This window comes from Elephas maximus, chromosome 8 (genome assembly GCF_024166365.1).
Source record: "Elephas maximus indicus isolate mEleMax1 chromosome 8, mEleMax1 primary haplotype, whole genome shotgun sequence".
Taxonomy (NCBI): domain Eukaryota; kingdom Metazoa; phylum Chordata; class Mammalia; order Proboscidea; family Elephantidae; genus Elephas; species Elephas maximus.
This window is the reverse complement of record NC_064826.1, coordinates 77,406,107-77,425,149: the sequence shown is the minus strand read 5'-3', so window position 1 is coordinate 77,425,149 and position 19,043 is coordinate 77,406,107. Positions and strand designations below refer to the sequence as shown.

Here is a 19,043-nt window from a genome sequence, read left to right as displayed (position 1 = left end):
TATGACCCCTGGACACCCTTTTAGCTCAGTAATGAAGTCACTCCTAAGGTTCACCCTTCAGCCAAAGATTAGACAGGCCCATAAAACAAAATGAGACTAAAGGGGCACACCAGCCCAGGGGCAAGGACTGGAAGGCAGGAGAGGACAGGAAAGCTGGTAATAGGGAACCCAAGGTTGAGAACGGAGAGTGTTGACATTTCATGGGGTTGTTAGCCAAAAAAAAAAAAAGTCATAAAACAATAAGTATACTCTTTAATGAGAAACTAGTTTGTTCTATAAACCATCTAAAGTACAATTAAAAAAAAAAAATTGTCCTCAGAGACCATCAGGAAATGGGGTTTAAGAGAAAATGGGTTGATTCTGATTATAACCCCTCTTCAGATAACCTAAAATGGACTCTTTCTACTACAATACCATTAAAACAGGTGGTCGTGCTTTTTTTTTTTAAAACTGTGTTAACATATTTTCAATATGCTGTCAAGAAACTTAATCAAAAAATAAGGCCTAAACAGACTGCCACCAACTCCAGCTCCTGAAACTGCCCATCCAGAGGCCTGATTGGTCAGTGTGGTGCTTAGCTCTGCAATCCACTGGTAACTACTTCTTTTGGATAAATTATCAGAGTCGGTTTCTGTTGTTTGCAACCAAGGAACCTGAACTGAACCCATGATCCATGGATAAATCCCTTCCTTAACTGGAGCCTGTTTTCCACCCATTCCTCCTAATTAAAGCAGGTTAAGCTATCTGTGTTTACCAAGCCTCAGTCAAACACACAGTTTTTGACATATTCTTGCACTACCTTTGGAAACCCTGGTGGCTTATTGGTTAAGTGGCACGGCTGCTAACCAAGAGGTTGGCAGTTCGAATCCACCAAGCGCTCCTTGGAAACTCTATGGGGTGGTTCTACTCTGTCCTATAGGGTCGCTATGAGTCAGAATCGACTTGTCGGCAGTGGATTTTGTTTTGGTTTTTTTTGTGCTACCTTTATTATTATTTTTCTTCAAATTAAGCCACACTTTTAATTAAAATAGATTTTTAGAAGGAAACTTTATATTACTAAAAACCAGCTGCTGAAAGCAGCCATCCAAGGTACAACAATTGGTCTCTATTTGCCTGGAGCAACAGAGGAAGAAGGAGACTCAGGAATAGGAGGAGGAACTGGAATGTAGGATAATTGCCTCCATGAACAACTGCCTCCTTTGCCATGAAGCCAGAAGAACTGGATGGTGCCCAGCTACAGTTACTGAACATTTTGATCAAACATTCTATGGAAGAATCCTGATCAAAAGGTGGGAAATGCAGAACCAAATTTAAAATTATTACGGAATCCATGCTTTCTGGAGCCATTGAGACTAGATGAACCCCCAAAACTACTGTCTTGAGATAATCTTTAAACATTAAACTAAAAACATCCCCTGAAGTCTTCTTGAAACCAAGTTTAGCTTAATTAGTAAAGAATATCTGCCTTGAGCATTGTGTTCTTTTAAGAACTATCTTTTATATATGATCAAACTCACAACAGTAACTCAAAGGATTAGATAGAAAACTTGAGGGGTAGTGAGTTTAGGTTAACAGGGGAGGAACTTCAGAGGGTAAGAATGACTGTACAACTTGAAGAATGTAATCAATGTCACTGAATTGTATACGTAGAAATAGCTGAATTGGTGTATATTCTGCTGTGTAATTCTCAACAACAAAAAAATAGGACCTAAAGGTTAAAATATTCTTAAAATTATAGTAATTCTTGTACATAGAGCTGATAGTAAATATTCAGTTGGCCAGTGGGCTTTATAAGCAATTGGACTTGCTTTTTTTGATTTAGTTGTTAGGTACCGTCAAATTGATTCTGGCTCATAGTGACACTCTGTGACAGAGTAGAACTGCCCCATAGGGTTATCTTGGCTTTAATATTTATGGAAGCAGATCACCAGGTCTTTCTCTCTCGGAATCCTGTGTAGGTTCAAACCACTATTTCAGTTAGCAGCTGAGTGCTTAACCATTGTGCCACCAGGGCTGCTTCTTGATTCAATAGGTAATAATAGCTAACACTGAAAGTTACTAGATCCCTGACACTGTCTTGATTAATAGTCACAACAGCCTTATGAATCGGTCTTTGTTTTTAGCCCAGTAACACAGATGAGAAGTCCCTGGGTGGTACAAACAGATAATAAGCACTTGACTACTAGCCGAAAGGTTGGTGGATTCAATCCACCCAGAGATATCTTGGAAGAGAAGCCTGGGGATCTGCTTCCAAAAGGTCACAGCCTTGAAAACCCTTTAGAGCAGTTCGGTGCAAACACAGGGGCACCATGAGTCAGAGTCTAATTGGCAGCAATTAGCAATAACACAATAACAACACAGATGAGGATAAAGTTGAAAGCTAAAGAGGTTGCCTAACTTGCCCAAAAGGGCAGAGCTAGGACTCAATATAGACTGCAGTCTTAACTACTACTCAGTACAGTCTTAATATGTTAGTATTAACATTGAATATGTTCATTTTTATGTAGTAATTTTGCAGCTATAAAATAACAGGCCTCCAAAGAAAGCCATTGTTTTATTGGCTGTAGTGGATATTCCCTGGGTCTGTAAGTGCCTCCAGGTTCTCAGTGTCAATTCACTACTCCCTGTAGGGCTTTCATCTCTCGCCTGTTTTCCTAAGCACCACCATATAGAGGGAAAAGTCACTCTGCCTTTCATACACTTTTGATCTAGCTCATTAGCCTCCTACCCAGCTTCAGAATTCAGCAAATGTCTTCTGGGAAAACCAGCCAGGCCTTTGAGTTACCTTAAATGACCAATTTTGTCACTCAGCGCCAGGCAACTGCTAAAAGCTTTTCTGGTTTCTCTTTCCCCTAGCAGCAGGCTTTTGGCTGGATCAAGCCCAGATCATTAGCCCACACTCAGAATTGGCAAATGCCTGTAGAGGCGAGAATAAAAACACAGTAGACTGGCTTTAAAAAAAAAAAAAAAAAAAAATTGTGGTATATTCGTACAATGGAATAATATATAACAATGAGAATGACAGAATTATTGCTGCCAGCAACAACATGGATGGATCTTACAATGTCATTTGCAAGAAGTCAGACACAAGAGCTTCTATGATTCCATTTAAATACCTTTGGAAAATGAACAGGATTTATGGTCTTGAAATCAGGACAGTGATTACTTTTGAAGAGTAGGTAATGACTGTTGACACGAATGAGGGGCTTCTTGGGGGCTGATGGTACTCTGCTTCTTGATCTGGGTTGCTGGTTACATAGGCATGTTCAGTTTTTTAAAATTTGTTAGCTGAACACTTATGATTTGTGTACATTTTTGTACACAGGTTTTACTTCAACAGAAACTACATTAAAAAATAAAATGTAGGAATTGTCATTAGTGTTTCCATTTCCATTTAAGTGTTTGAAATAATACAATATGCTAAATCACAAGAGAAGTTTAATATACCACTGAGAACCATTATGATTTCTAGAAACACCAGGAGTTATCTCAGCGTAATTGTGAGCATTTGAGCAGATTCTGTGCCTTTCTCTTCAAGATATTTTTCATCTCGTGTTGGGACTGTGTCCCAGTTCATAGAGGTAATAGCCATCACTGATCTCTTCATGGATCTTACAAAAACAGCGTCTTCCAGGTCAGTAAACACAGTTCTGGAAGAAAAGTAATCACATCAGAAAAAATGAAATAAATTAGACCAACCAAGATGAATCTTTTATTTAAATAAATAAATGCCATATTTTTCTGTTATTTTTAGTTTGGTACCCCTAACAAATAATTTTGGGGCTGTGAAAGGCTTTCAAAAAAAAAAAAAATTTTTTTTTTTATGTATTATTTTAAAAATAGAGTATGTGGACATATTTGGGGACCCGCTCTTACATTTTAGACCCCACACATTCAAGCATTTGTGTTTTAAAACCAGTGTCAAATGAGATGATTAAAGTATTTATACATAGCATGTACATATTAATATCTTAAGTACATATTATAAAGTTAGTATTTCCCTACGCGTTATGCTATATTTTACACTGATTTTAATGCAAATCACAGGAGCCTTCTACATTTGTTTGTCAACCGCACCTTCTCCCTTCAAGGTATTTTTGTAGTTATGCTATGCTGGTTTTTTTTGACAGCAGCATGTGAAAAAAAAAATTAGTATAGTGGACTTATGAAAATACCTTGGGTGAAGAAGGCATGGTTGGCAAACAAACAGAAGGGTTGAGTTATTTGCATAGAATACAGTAAACGTGCTTGGGGATACTATTTTCAACACTCAATCCAAAGAAAAAAATTCCTAAGTGGAAAAATAAAAAGGAATGATAATTTTAAGTTGACTGTTATTCATGAATTTGAAATCTTTCATAGTATTAATGAAGTATTTTCTTTTGAAAATGTAAATTCCAGTGATAGTAAAATATTATTCTGTATGATAATTGCTCTCACTAAACATAGTCAAAGGAAATAAAATAGGGAAGGTAAAGCCTCTTATAATTCTTAACAAGTTTTATTTAATGTATTCAAATCACCCTTTCATTTATTTTGGGTTGTAATATTAAAACCTAAATGTCAACATGAATGTGCAGCCTGAACTCATTTATCACAGATAGACATAGCAATTTTTCTCATCTACGGAAGAGCTGGTAATTTTTTAATTCATTAAAATCTATTTTGGGAAAAGGGGATAATTTAAGGGATCAACACAGTTATGAAATAGTAAGTGAAAATAAAAATATCACTTACTTGTCTACATTATTTGCAAATGCAAAATCTGAAAAAAATGCATTTCTAAATTAGTATTTTTCAAATGTTTATTCAGTAATTAAACACAATGCAACAATGCTATAAAGGAAAAGTATGGTATTCTGTTTTTGATCAATCATTTAGATACATAGATCATTCTACCCCTGATACCGAATCCAAAAATGAAATCTCTTCGTTATGGTTGTTTTTGCCTTAGATATTGGGGTGAATTCTTTAATAAAATGCAAATCTCAAAACCCTAAGAACAGAATGCTCGATCAGTTTAGTTACCAATGGAATCCAAATGGGAATTTTATAATGAAGTTATTGAAGTCCACATGCAGAAATTAATCCTTTTTTTCAGATAGGCACATGTCTCTATAAATGGACTAATAGACCAAATGAGAAGTATTTAGGGCCCTTTAAACCATTTGAATTCTTGGCATTAACTTCAAAGAAATGGAATAAATAAATCCTAGATCACAAGAATCTATCTCTTCCCTAGCTTTAGAGCTCAAAGGCTAGTCCTCAAAGCCTGGATTTCTTGTGGTATCTTCCAGAGACTGTCATTGCTTTGTTTATTTCTCTCTAGAAGGCCTCATGCCAGACTAGAGATGGAAATTACCAGCACCTGTTGGGCCACCAAAGCCCACACTATGGGCTCCTGCCAATCCACAAGCAGCGGAGAGCATTAGGCCAGGGTAGAAAGCACACACGCAGCCTCTGGCATCATTCCCTTCACAGATGCTGACTCAAGTCTTCCCATGTCCTTCTTGATCACCCCAGACTCTTTCCTTTTCTACATTTTTTAATGACAAAAAGCAAACATTTTCCTTATTGTGAATATAAACAATAAAGGAAATAGTAAAAAGCGAAATCTCCCTTCCAGCTTTCCACCTCCAAGTCCTCTTAGCAGACGTGCCAATATTAAGAGTTTTGTGTGTACACTTCCACCTGTGTACTCACATACATACATACACACAGATTTGCTGACAAAAATTCCATTTTTGCCATTACTCTGCATGACATTATTCTGCAATGTGTTTTTAATACTCAAAATACATCATGGGATAGTTCTAAAGTGGAATAGTTCATATTGTATGAATGTGCCATAATTTATTTAACATTTCCCATATGAAGTTAAATTTAAAACTTAAATTGTTTTCATTATTTTTGCTACTGAGAAAAAATGTTGTGATGAGATGCCTTATACACATCTTGGTCCATGTATGCAAGTACTTCTTTAGGAGAGAGATTTCAAATCGAATTGCTGCTGTCAACTTGTTTGCACCTTTTGTATGTTGATAAATACTGTCATGATCTTCCAAGAAAGTTGAACCAGTTTACACTCCCACCAATCATATCTGAGTTGTACTGTTGATCTCCCTCATTTTTATCTTGGCTTGAACAAAACAGCTATTGAAGGCATTTTAGACAATTGAGAAATTTGAATATGGATTACACTTTAGATAATATATACTAATTTATTGTTTTTCCTAGCTGTGATGACAGCATTGTGGTTATATAGACATATGCCCTTTTGGTTAACCTTTCCAGCTAAATTATTTGGGAGTGAAATGTCATGATGACAGCTACTGAAACATTTAAATGGTTCAGCAATATATTAGAATTTCTGGCTTACTTTGTAATTAGGGACAACCAATGAGATATAAGTAAAAGTTTCTGGGGAGGCCTGTCCTTTCTAAATAAAGAGGCAAAGCCTCATATATGGAGGGGGGTAAATGTGGTGGAATATTAAAAAAATAAATAAATAAATATGTACAGGCTCCTGTAGGCATTTATTGTACTATTCTTTCAACTTTTTCTGTGTGAGAAGATGTTCACAATAAGAAGTCAAGGGAAGAGTATTTTTCCTCATTCTTCTTTTTCTTCCTTCCTCTTCATTTGGAATAATAATTTATCCCGTTATAGAATTCCTGTTTGGCCATTACTTTCCTTCAACATTTTTAAGGCATTAGATTATTGTCTTGTGACTTCCATGATTACAGTTGAGAAGTTTGTTGTTAATCTTTGTTGTTCTTTTGGAGGTAATCTGTATTTTCTTTCTGATTGCTTTAAGATTTTCTTTTTGCCTTCGGTGTGGAATTTTTGTAACATATATTTCTTTGGATTCTTTTTTCTGATGACTCTAAGAGTTCATATCATTTATCAAATTTGGAAAATTACCAGCCATTGTCACTTCAAATATCACCCTTCTCCCCAATTTCTTTCTTTTGTTTTCATTCAAGATTTCTTACTAAACTTATTTTGGACCTTCTCTTTCTGCCTCTTGTCTCAACATCTAATTTGTACCTTCTATTTTTTATTTTTCTATGTTGCATTCTGGGTTATTTCCTCAAAGCTGCTTTCTAATTTAATTATTTTTTCTTAATGTATAGAAAATTTAATTCGCTCTTTTCCCAAACATATGTCATCTCTTTGGCAAAATGTCATGAGGAACAAAGACATTTGTCTTTGCACTGTTTTCATCCATCCTTCTTCCTGCCTGGAATGGCAATGTGATGCTTGGTGGTGCTGAAGCCGCTTTATAACCATAAATCACACTAGAAGTGACAGAATAAAAAGACAGATGTATTCATGGAGTTTGTACACTAAACTGGGACACTCTACTTTTGTACTCTTGGTTATGTGAGAAAAATAAATCCCTATTTGTTTAAGCCACTTTAGTTGGGTTCCTGTTACATAAACAGAATGCAATTCTAACTGATGAAATATCGCTGAAGATATTCAGGTTATACGTGCATATCAAGACTGTGTATGTGAGTACAACCAAAATGTTAACAGTGCTTATTTCTTGGGTGGCAGAATTGCAAATGATCATTATTTCTTCTAATATTTTTTCTATATTTTCCTAAAATTGTATTCTTAATTGGTGAAATTGTCCTGTGAGAGTGATAACAATAACAATTTTTGTTTATTTACTTAGCCCTTTACACTGTGCTAGGTACTGGGGTAAAGGTTTCACTGGGTAATCTCATTATTATCATATTACCTCAATTCATTTAATATACCTGAATGAAGATTAAAATTGCATATTCACTCTAATTAGACTAACAAATGTATTAATTAGAGATGATGCACTTCACTATATGCTTAGCTTATTGTAATTCCAATTTTCATGATGATGATCAGGTCACCCAGAAGTCTGAGTAGTTTTAATTCCCCTCCCCCCGCCCCCAATATACCTGAGGGCACTCTCTTGCTTGGCTTTGGTTTAAATGGTGATGTAGGATTCCATGAGGCATCTACTTTTCCTCCAAATGCAATTGATTGGAGAATATGTGCTTTTTCATGGTTAAAAATGGTAATCATTGATCTTCTTTCTTTTTCTGTAACTTCTGAGAAATGCAAAAAGTAATGTTACTGCATAGCACTGTGGATAAATATGCAGAGAATCAAAAAAGTATTGGACACTTTGAAAAATTTATTTCTCTGAACTAGGTTATATGTGTTCATCCTGTCAAAACTAATTTGTAAAGGAGCTATCACAGTTATTTTCATAATCTTACAAATGTTCATGTACGAAGGCTCAGATCAACCCTGCAGTCTAATGCATTCCAGGTACTTTGTAACACATCATCAAAACGATTGGAACAGTGGGTAAGACATATCCCCTCATTTCCTTACAGCTATAACAAAGAAGAGCCATACAAGGTCTTAATATCATCATAGACATAGGTACTCAGTAAGGAATTACTGAAAATGTTCAAATCTGTGAGATTGAAAGGTAAGTAGATAGAAGGGTAATAAGGCACTTGGGAAGTAAAATAGTTCTCTAAAAATATACAATGGAATACATTGAGGTAGTTTTTTTTGTGATTTGTGTAAATCAGACGTATTAATTCATACACGATGTCTAAAGATGTATTCGTAACGAAAGTATTATTGATACCACTTTTAAGATCTATTTACAGAATTTCACAGAAGATGACTTTTAGAACTTAAATAGGCCTTAAAAGATTTAATCTAATTCTCTCATTTTAGAGATAAGAAACTAAAGTGCCAGGAGTAAATGATTGACATCCAACATGTTGATATCAAAACCAGGACAAAAAAAAGATCTTTTCTCACTCTGTTAGATGGTCTTTTCAATAAAGTGGTCAAGAGACATGAATTCCTAAACTGGGACAAATTGCAGATGGCAAAAATTTCAAAAATAAATAATGGAAAATTTTTTATTTACAAGGACAATTCTTCTCAAAAGCATTCTACATTTTTAGTCCACTGAGTTATAAGACTGCTCTCAGATATTTCTTTGCAAGAAAGAAGTGTCCTTACGATTTCGGTCAAGAAATTTCACTCCTGGAAGGTGGTAGATTATGTATAAACGATACAGGTTATATTGGCACAATGGGTTTTGGTAGAGACCTGCAAATGAAGAATCCAAATTAAGACACCAGATTTGCAAATTAGTTTCATTTATCACTTGATAAAATATGGAAATTGCAGGATTAATATAAAACATAAGGACATGCAAAGCTCTCCTTCATAGAACAAATCAATGACCTCACAACACTTATTCTGAGCAGCCTTTAATTTTCTTATCTGTTGAATTTACTGATTCTACAAATATTTACTGAGTTCTTTGCTGACGACATATTGTTGATCCAAACCTGCCACAAATGAGGAAAATATTAACTTGGCCATAAGTAAAACAGTAAAGAAAGAACACGTCATCAGCTCCATGGGAGTCTTTTTTGTTTTTGTTGTTGTTGTTAAGAATATTCACAGCACAAAGTTTAGACTGGACTATAAAACATAAAATAATTCTCATGAAGAGTGTAATTCTTAGTTCAGGCAAATACATGAGACCAAAATGGGTGGCTCCTGTTGGGAGACAAGATGAGAAGATAGGAAGGGACAGGAGCTGGTTGGATGGACATGGGAAACCCAGGGTGGAAAGGGGGAGTGTTCTGTCACATTATAGGGATTGCAATTAGTGTCACATAACAATATGTGTATAAACTTTTGTATGAGAAATTAACTTCAGCTGTAAGCACTCATCTAAAGCACGCTAAAAAAAAAGAATATTTACAGCAAAGTATACACGAATTCAATCACTTCTACATGCATAATTCAGTGACATTGATTACATTCTTTGAGTTGTGCAATCATTCTCACCCTCCTTTCCTGAGTTGTCCCTCTTCCATTAACATAAACTCACTGCCCCCTAAGGTTCCTGTCTAATCTTTTCAGTTGCTGTTGTCACTTTGATTCCATATAGACAGTTCTTAAAAGGGCATAATGCTCAAGGGAGACATTTTTTACTAGTCAAGCTAAATTATTTAGTTTTAAGAAGACTTCAGGGCAATAGATTCAGGAGATCATCCAGCCCTGTTGGCTCCAGAAAGTCTGGAGTCCATGAATATTTGAAATTCTGTTCTGCATTTTTCCCCTTTGGATCAGGATTCTTCTATAGACTCTTTGATCCAAATATTCAGTAACGGTGGCTGGGCACCACCCAGTTCTTCTGGTCTCATGGCAAAGGAGGCAGCTGTTCATGCAGGCAATTAGTCACACACTCCATATCCTCCTATTCCTGACTCTCCTTCTTCTGCTGCTGTAGGCAAATAAAGATAAATTGTCATGCATTGGATGGCCACTTGCAAGCTTTTAAGATCCCAGAGAACAGACGCACTAAACAGGTCATTAGGCCAATTAACTGAGATGTCTCTATCATAGTCTTGATGCTGCTCTTTATTAAAGTATTTGTACATTTGGTTCTCTTTTCTAGTTTCAAAAGTCACAAAGGTGCCCCGTGTGGAGATGGGTGCAGAGGTGTGGTGTACCTTGTTCTACTATGAATTTCTTCCTCACTCTCCACAGTAATGCACATAGTTCAAAATTTGTAAATGCCAACAGCAGCTTCAGATCTCAGCAAGAGCAGAGCTTAGCAGATGTGGGCCTCCCATCTTGTCTATCTTTGCCAGACTCGTGCTGCTTGAAGGTCCTCACGCTAGGATAAGTGATGGACCATACATTCTAATACAGTGGCTGGAGATGAGAGGCAAGTAGGTGCAGGAAAAGAACTCCTGGCATTTCTGAGGTGACACCCCTCAAAGAATCATCATGTTGATAGGTTTTTCAAATTCTTCAACTAGAAGTGAAGTTTTTATTAACAGAAAGCATTTTCCCAATTTATCCTTAAGATAACATTAATCTTTTAATATTAATCAGGAATCCCTGATGGTGTTATTTCAATACTGTGTGCAATAAAATTTATTTTATTAATGGAAAATGTATCTTGGAAACCCTGTGGGGCAGTACTACTCTGTCCTATAGTTGGGCATCCTTAGCTATTTGGATTCAGCCTACATACAATTTCTGGAAAATAATTATATTGAGAAAAACCACTAGATGGCAGTAGCAGAAAGAGCTCCAGCTACTACACAAACATCACTCTTTCACAAAAATGAGGCTCCTTTAGTGTACATGTCAAATTTAAGACTACTGCTGTAGCATTTGGGTATTTATAAAATATAATGAGTTTTGGTAAAGGGATGAAAATATCAATCATTAAAAGCCCAGAAAATAACTGATTAGTATTTATAAAGAACAGTTTGCAACATAAGGAAGATGGGCATGGGATGAGAGGGTGCGTGCTTAGAAGACAAACTATTTAAATAAAAACTGAAAAAAGTTAATCACCTGGATGCTTTCTCTGTAGGTAATAAAACATTCTGATATTTGTCATATAAACACAAACTCTTCTGGCTAATAAAATCGTTATATATAGCTATTCCCCATGGAAAGCCTGAGCTTTAGAGACACTTAAAACAGGCAATGGAAGACACCTGGTGCAAAATAAACTGCAATTTTAAGAGTGAGGAAAAGCATAAAAGAAAATGTAGAGCAAGGATCAACAAAGAAACTTAAGAGGAAATATGTATGTATGGGGGAAATGAGAGGCAGAATCAAATGAGAATTTTTCAGGATTTCTTAACTGACAAAAAATGGTTTAAATTTTAATCTTGAAAAAGAAGGAATTTAAAATGGTCACAAATAATTATAACTAGAGAATTATTTAGAACTAAAATATATTAAACCAATAATAAGGACAGACTTAAAAAAACAAAGGGATCACATATTATAGTTTGAATTAGAGAAAGTAGAGAAAAGAATACTCTTCAAGAACATGAAAGCAAAAGACAATTGTTTTTAATGAGAGTTTAGGAAGAAGAAAAATTCACAAAGGCTTTAGTGCAGAAGTCTAGTCTGTGGTTACTGTCTTGGGGATCACATCTGACACCTTATAACCCTGTAATACATTGTAGCAGCTGGAAGTAGAGTCTGCCTGTGCATCTGATGTTAATGGAAAATGTACCGACATCTTTCAACGACATTTCCTGATGGTATACCCTTCAAAGAAGCCCTGGTTTAGTGCTAGGCTGCTAACAGAAAGGCTGGCGGTTTGAACCCACCAGTCACTCCGTGGGAAAAAGATGTGGCAGTCTGCTTCCGTAAAGATTGTTTCTGTTATAAGGTGCTGTTGAGTCAGATCTGACTCATTGCTATCTGTGTTCAACAGAACAAAACACGGCCCAATGTCCTGCGCCATTCTCACAGTCTTTGCTATGTTTGAGCCCTTTGTTGTAGCCACTGTGTCAATCCATCTTATTGAGGGTCTTCCTCTTTTTTGCTGACCCTCTGCTTTACCAAGCAGGATGTCCTTCTCCAGGGACTGGTCCCTCCTGATAACATGTGCAAAGTTATGATAATAGGTGCAAGGAGCATTCTGGCTGGACTTCTTCTAAGAGGGATTTGTTCATTCTTCTGGAAGTTCACAGTATATTCAATATTCATTGCCAACACCATAATTCAAACTCATCAATTCTTCTTCAGCCTTCCTTATTTATTGTCCATCTTCCGCATGCATATGAGGTGGTTGAAAATGCCACTGCGTGGGTCAGTCACACCTTAGTACTCAAGGTGACACTTTGCTTTTTCACACTTTAACGAGGTATTTTGCAGCAGATTTGCCAAATGCATTATGTCATTTTGATTTCTTGACTGCTGCTTGCATGGGTACTGATTGTGGATCCAAGTAAAATGAAATTCTTAACAACTTCAGTATTTTCTATTTATCATGATGTCACTCATTGGTCCAGTCATGAGGATTTTTGTTATCGTTATGTTTAGGTGTAGTCAATACTGAAGGCTATAGTCTTTGATCTTCAGCAGTAAGTGCTTCAAGTTCTCTTCACTTTTATCAAGAAGGGTTGTGTCACCTATATATCGCAGGCTGTTAATTAGTCCTCCTCCAATCCTGATGCTGTGTTCTTCTTCATATAGTCCAGCTTCTTGGATTATTTGCTCAGTATACAGGTTGAATAATTATGATGAAAGAATACAACCCTGATGCACACGTTTCTCGATTTTCAAATGGCTGCCTCTTGGTCTATGTACAGGTTCCACATGAGCACAATTAAGTGTTCTGAAATTCGTATTCTTCGCAATGTTATCCATAATTTGCTACTATCCACACAGTCAAATGCCTTTGCATAGTCAATAAAACACAGGTAAACATCTTTCTGGTATTCTCTACTTTCCGCCAATATCCGCCTGACATCAACAATGATATTCCTTATTCCACGTCCTCTTCTGAATCTGGCTTGAATTTCTGGCAGTTCCCTGTCAATGTACTACCACAACCACTTTTTTTTTTTTTAATTAATTAATTAATTTTTTTAACTTTTATTGAGCTTCAAGTGAACGTTTACAAATCCAGTCAGTCTGTCACATATAAGTTTACATACATCTTACTCCGTACTCCCACTTGCTCTCCCCCTAATGAGTCAGCTCTTCCAGTCTCTCCTTTTATGACAATTTTGCCAGCTTCCCACTCTCTCTATCCTCCCATCCCCCCTCCAGACGGGAGATGCCAACACAATCTCAAGTGTCCACCTGATATAATTAGCTCACTCTTCATCAGCATCTCTCTCCCACCCACTGTCCAGTCCCTTTCATGTCTGATGAGTTGTCTTCGGGGATGGTTCCTGTCCTGTGCCAACAGAAGGTCTGGGGACCATGGCCGCCGGGATTCCTCTAGTCTCAGTCAGGCCATTAAGTATGGTCTTTTTATGAGAATTTGGGGTCTGCATCCCACTGATCTCCTGCTCCCTCAGGGGTTCTCTGTTGTGCTCCCTGTCAGGGCAGTCATCGATTGTGGCCGGGCACCAACTAGTTCTTCTGGTCTCAGGATAATGTAGGTCTCTGGTTCATGTGGCCCTTTCTGTCTCTTGGGTTCTTAGTTGTCGTGTGACCTTGGTGTTCTTCATTCTCCTTTGCTCCAGGTGGGTTGAGACCAATTGATGCATCTTAGATGGCTGCTTGTTAGCATTTAAGACCCCAGACGCCACATTTCAAAGTGGGATGCAGAATGTTTTCATAATAGAATTATTTTGCCAATTGACTTAGAAGTCCCCTTAAACCATGGTCCCCAAACCCCCGCCCTTGCTCTGCAGACCTTTGAAGCATTCATTTTATCCCAGAAACTTCTTTGCTTTTGGTCCAGTCCAACTGAGCTGACCTTCCATGTACTGAGTGTTGTCCTTCCCTTCACCTAAAGCAGTTCTTATCTACTAATTAATCAATAAAAAACCCTCTCCCTCCCTCCCTCCCTCCCCCCCTCGTAACCACAAAAGTATGTGCTCTTCTCAGTTTTTACTATTTCTCAAGATCTTATAATAGTGGTCTTATACAATATTTGTCCTTTTGCCTCTGACTAATTTCGCTCAGCATAATGCCTTCCAGGTTCCTCCATGTTATGAAATGTTTCACAGATTCGTCACTGTTCTTTATCGATGCGTAGTATTCCATTTTGTGAATATACCACAATTTATTTACCCATTCATCCGTTGATGGACACCTTGGTTGCTTCCAGCTTTTTGCTATTGTAAACAGAGCTGCAATAAACATGGGTGTGCATATATGTTTGTGTGAAGGCTCTTGTATCTCTAGGGTATATTCCGAGGAGTGGGATTTCTGGGTTGTATGGTAGTTCTATTTCTAACTGTTTAAGATAACGCCAGATAGATTTCCAAAGTGGTTGTACCATTTTACATTCCCACCAGCAGTGTATAAGAGTTCCAATCTCTCCGCAGCCTCTCCAACATTAATTATTTTGTGTTTTTTGGATTAATGCCAGCCTTGTTGGAGTGAGATGGAATCTCATCGTAGTTTTAATTTGCATTTCTCTAATGGCTAATGATTGAGAGCATTTTCTCATGTATCTGTTAGCTGCCTGACTGTCTTCTTTAGTGAAGTGTGTGTTCATATCCTTTGCCCACTTCTTGATTGGGTTGTTTGTCTTTTTGTGGTTGAGTTTTGACAGAATCATGTAGATTTTAGAGATCAGGCCCTGGTCGGAGATGTCATAGCTGAAAATTCTTTCCCAGTCTGTAGGTGGTCTTTTTACTCTTTTGGTGAAGTCTTTAGATGAGCATAGGTGTTTGATTTTTAGGAGCTCCCAGTTATCGGGTTTCTCTTCGTTATTTTTGGTAATGTTTTGTATTCTGTTTATGCCTTGTATTAGGGCTCCTAGGGTTGTCCCTATTTTTTCTTCCATGATCTTTATCGTTTTAGTCTTTATGTTTAGGTCTTTGATCCACTTGGAGTTAGTTTTTGTGCATGGTGTGAGGTATGGGTCCTGTTTCATTTTTTTGCAAATGGATATCCAGTTATGCCAGCACCATTTGTTAAAAAGACTATCTTTTCCCCAATTAACTGACATTGGTCCTTTGTCAAATATCAGCTGCTCATACGTGGATGTATTTATATCTGGGTTCTCAATTCTGTTCCATTGGTCTATGTGCCTGTTGTGGTACCAGTACCAGGCTGTTTTGACTACTGTGGCTGTATAATAGCTTCTGAAGTCAGGTAGAGTGAGGCCTCCCACTTTCTTCTTCTTTTTCAGTAATGCTTTGCTTATCCAAGGCTTCTTTCCCTTCCATATGAATTTGTTTCCCTATCACCTTAAAAAATGACATTGGAATTTGGATAGGAAGTGTGTTATATGTATAGATGGCTTTTGGTAGAATAGACATTTTTACTATGTTAAGTCTTCCTATCCATGAGCAAGGTATGTTTTTCCACTTAAGTATGTCCTTTTGAATTTCTTGTAGTAGAGCTTTGTAGTTTTCTTTGCATAGGTCTTTTACATCCTTTGTAAGATTTATTCCTAAGTATTTTATCTTCTTGGGGGCTACTGTGAATGGTATTGATTTGGTTATTTCCTCTTCGGTGTTCTTTTTGTTGATGTAGAGGAATCCAAGTGATTTTTGTATGTTTATTTTATAACCTGAGACTCTGCCAAACTCTTCTATTAGTTTCAGTAGTTTTCTGGAGGATTCCTTAGGGTTTTCTGTGCATAAGATCATGTCATCTGCAAATAGAGATAATTTTACTTCCTCCTTGCCAATCCGGATACCTTTTATTTCTTTGTCTAGCCTAATTGCCCTGGCTAGGACTTCCAGCACGATGTTGAATAAGAGCGGTGATAAAGGGCATCCTTGTCTGGTTCCCGTTCTCAAGGGAAATGCTTTCAGGTTCTCTCCATTTAGAGTGATGGTGGCTGTTGGCTTTGCATAGATGCCCTTTATTATGTTGAGGAATTTTCCTTCAATTCCTATTTTGGTGAGAGTTTTTATCATAAATGGGTGTTGGACTTTGTCAAATGCCTTTTCTGCATCAATTGATAAGATCATGTGTTTTTTGTCTTTTGTTTTATTTATGTGATGGATTACATTTATGGTTTTTCTGATATTAAACCAGCCTTGCATACGTGATATAAATCCCACTTCATCGTGGTGAATTATTTTTTTGATATGTTGTTGAATTCTATTGGCTAGAATTTTGTTGAGGATTTTTGCATCTATGTTCATGAGGGATATAGGTCTGTAATTTTCTTTTTTTGTAATGTCTTTACCTGGTTTTGGTATCAGGGAGATGGTGGCTTCATAGAATGAGTTGGGTAGTATTCCATCATTTTCTATGCTTTGAAATACCTTCAGTAGTAGTGGTGTTAACTCTTCTCTGAAAGTTTGGTAGAACTCTGCAGTGAAGCCGTCTGGGCCAGGGCTTTTTTTTGTACCACAACCACTTTTGAACAATCTTCACCCAAATGTTACTTGTGTGTGATACTAATGATATTGTTTGATAATTTCTGCATTCTGTTGGATCACCTTTCTTTGGAATGGGTACAAATATGGATCTCTTCCAGGTGGTTGGTCAGCTAGCTGTCTTCCAAATTTCTTGGCATAGACTAGCAAGTGCTTTCAGTGTTGCATCCATTCGTTGAAACATTTCAACAGGTATTTTGTCAATTCCTGGAGCCTTGTTTTTTAACAATGCCTTCAGTGCAGCTTGGACTTTTCCTTTCAATACTATTGGTTCTTGATCATATGGTGGTGTTGTCAGGTGCTGTCTAGTTGGTTCCGACTCATAGGGACCCCATGCACAACAGAATGAAACAGTGCCCAGTGCTGCGCCATCCTCACAACTGTTGCTATATTTGAACCCATTGTTGCAGCCACCATGTCAATCCATCATATGCTGCCTCCTGAAATGATTAAACTTCGACCAACTCTTTTTGATACAATGACTCTGTGTATTCCTTCCACCTTCTTTTGATGCTTCCTGCATCATTCAATATTTTCCCTGTAGAATCCTTCAATATTGCAACTCAAGGCTTGAATTTTTTCTTCAGTTCTTTCGGCTTGAGAAATGCCTAGGGTGTTCTTTCCTTTTGGTTTTCTAACTCCAGGTCTTTTCATGTGTCATTACACTTTGTCTTCTCAAGCCGCCTTTTGAAGTCTTCTGTTCAGTTCTTTTACTTCATTATTTCTTCCATTTATTTTAGCTACTTCATGTTCAAAAGCAAATTTAAGAGTCTCTTCTGACATCCCTTGGTCTCTTCTTTCTTTCCTGTCTTTTTAATGACTTGCTTTCTTCATGTATGATGCCCTTGATGTCATTCTACAACTCGTCTGGTTTTCATATAGTAGTGTTCAATGTATCAAATCTATTCTTAAGATGATCTCTAAATTCAGGTGGGATATACTTGAGGTTATATTTTTGCTCTCTCGACTCTCGACTTGTTTTAATTTTCTTTAGCTTCAACTTGAACTGCATGTGAACAATTGATTGTCTATTCCGCATTTGGCCCCTGGCCTTGTTCAGACTGATGATACTGAGCTTCTTCATAGTCTCTTCCCACAGATGTAGTCAACCTGATTTCTGTGTATTCCATACGGTGAGGTCCACATGTATATTTGCCGTTTATATTATTGAAAAAAAGTATTTGCTGTGAAGAAGTCTTTGGTCTTGCAAAATTCTATTGTGTGATCTCTGGCGTTGTTTCTATCACCAAGGGCATATTTTCCAACTGCTGATCCTTCTCCTTTGTTTCCAACTTTTGCATTCCAATCACCAATAATTATCAATGCATCTTGATTGCATGTCTGATCAATTTCAGACTGGAGAAGTTGGTAAAAATCTTCAATATCTTCATCTTTGGCCTTAGTGGTTAGCAAGTAAATTTGAATAATAGCTATATGCCTTCCTTGTAGGTATATGGATATTATCCTATCACTGGCAGAGTTGTACTGTAGGGATAGATCTTGAAATGTTCTTTTTGACCATGAATGGGGCATGGTTCCTCTTTAATATGTCATTCTCGACATAGTAGACCATATGATTGTCAGGTTCAAAATGGCCAATACCAGTCCATTTCAACTCACTAATGCCTACGATATAGATCTTCAAGCATTCCATTTCGTTTTTGTTGACTTCCAAATTTTCTAGATTCATGCTTCGTACATTCTACCTTCCGATTATTAATGGATGTTTGCAGCTGTTTCTTCTCATTTTGAATCGTGACACCTCAGCCAGCAAATGTCCCGAAAGCCTGACTCCATCCACAACATTAAGGTCAACTCTACTTTGAGGAGGCAACTCTTGCCCAGTCATATTTTGAGTGCCTTCCAACCTGAGGGGTTCATCTTCCAGCGATATATCAGACAGTGTTCTGCTGCTATTCATAAGATTTTCACTGGCCAGGTTTTTTAGAACTAGATCAACAGGTCATCCTTCTAGTCACACTTAGTCTGGAAGCTCTGCTAAATCACATCCACCATGGGTGACCCCCCTGGTATTTGAAATAGAATAGCTTCCAGCATCACAGCAACACACAAGCGACCACAGTAAGACAAACAGACTAGTAGTGGTCATAAAGAATACAGCCTTGGAAACACTATGAGGCAGTTATAGTCTGTCTTATAGGGTTA

General features: G+C 37.2%; 1 protein-coding gene across 1 annotated transcript in view; it reads right to left on the bottom strand.

The window, feature by feature from the left end:
• Positions 1-3,484: 3,484 nt before the first annotated feature.
• LRRC72 (leucine rich repeat containing 72) overlaps positions 3,485-19,043 on the bottom strand; it is a 61,362-nt gene continuing 45,803 nt past the window's right edge. Inside the window, exons 7-10 of the mRNA XM_049893555.1 lie at positions 9,037-9,126; positions 7,944-8,096; positions 4,738-4,765; positions 3,485-3,650 (exon numbers count right to left, since the gene is read on the bottom strand). Of these exons, the coding sequence (XP_049749512.1) occupies positions 3,485-3,650; positions 4,738-4,765; positions 7,944-8,096; positions 9,037-9,126 (437 nt within the window). The remainder of the gene's footprint in view (positions 3,651-4,737; positions 4,766-7,943; positions 8,097-9,036; positions 9,127-19,043) is intronic.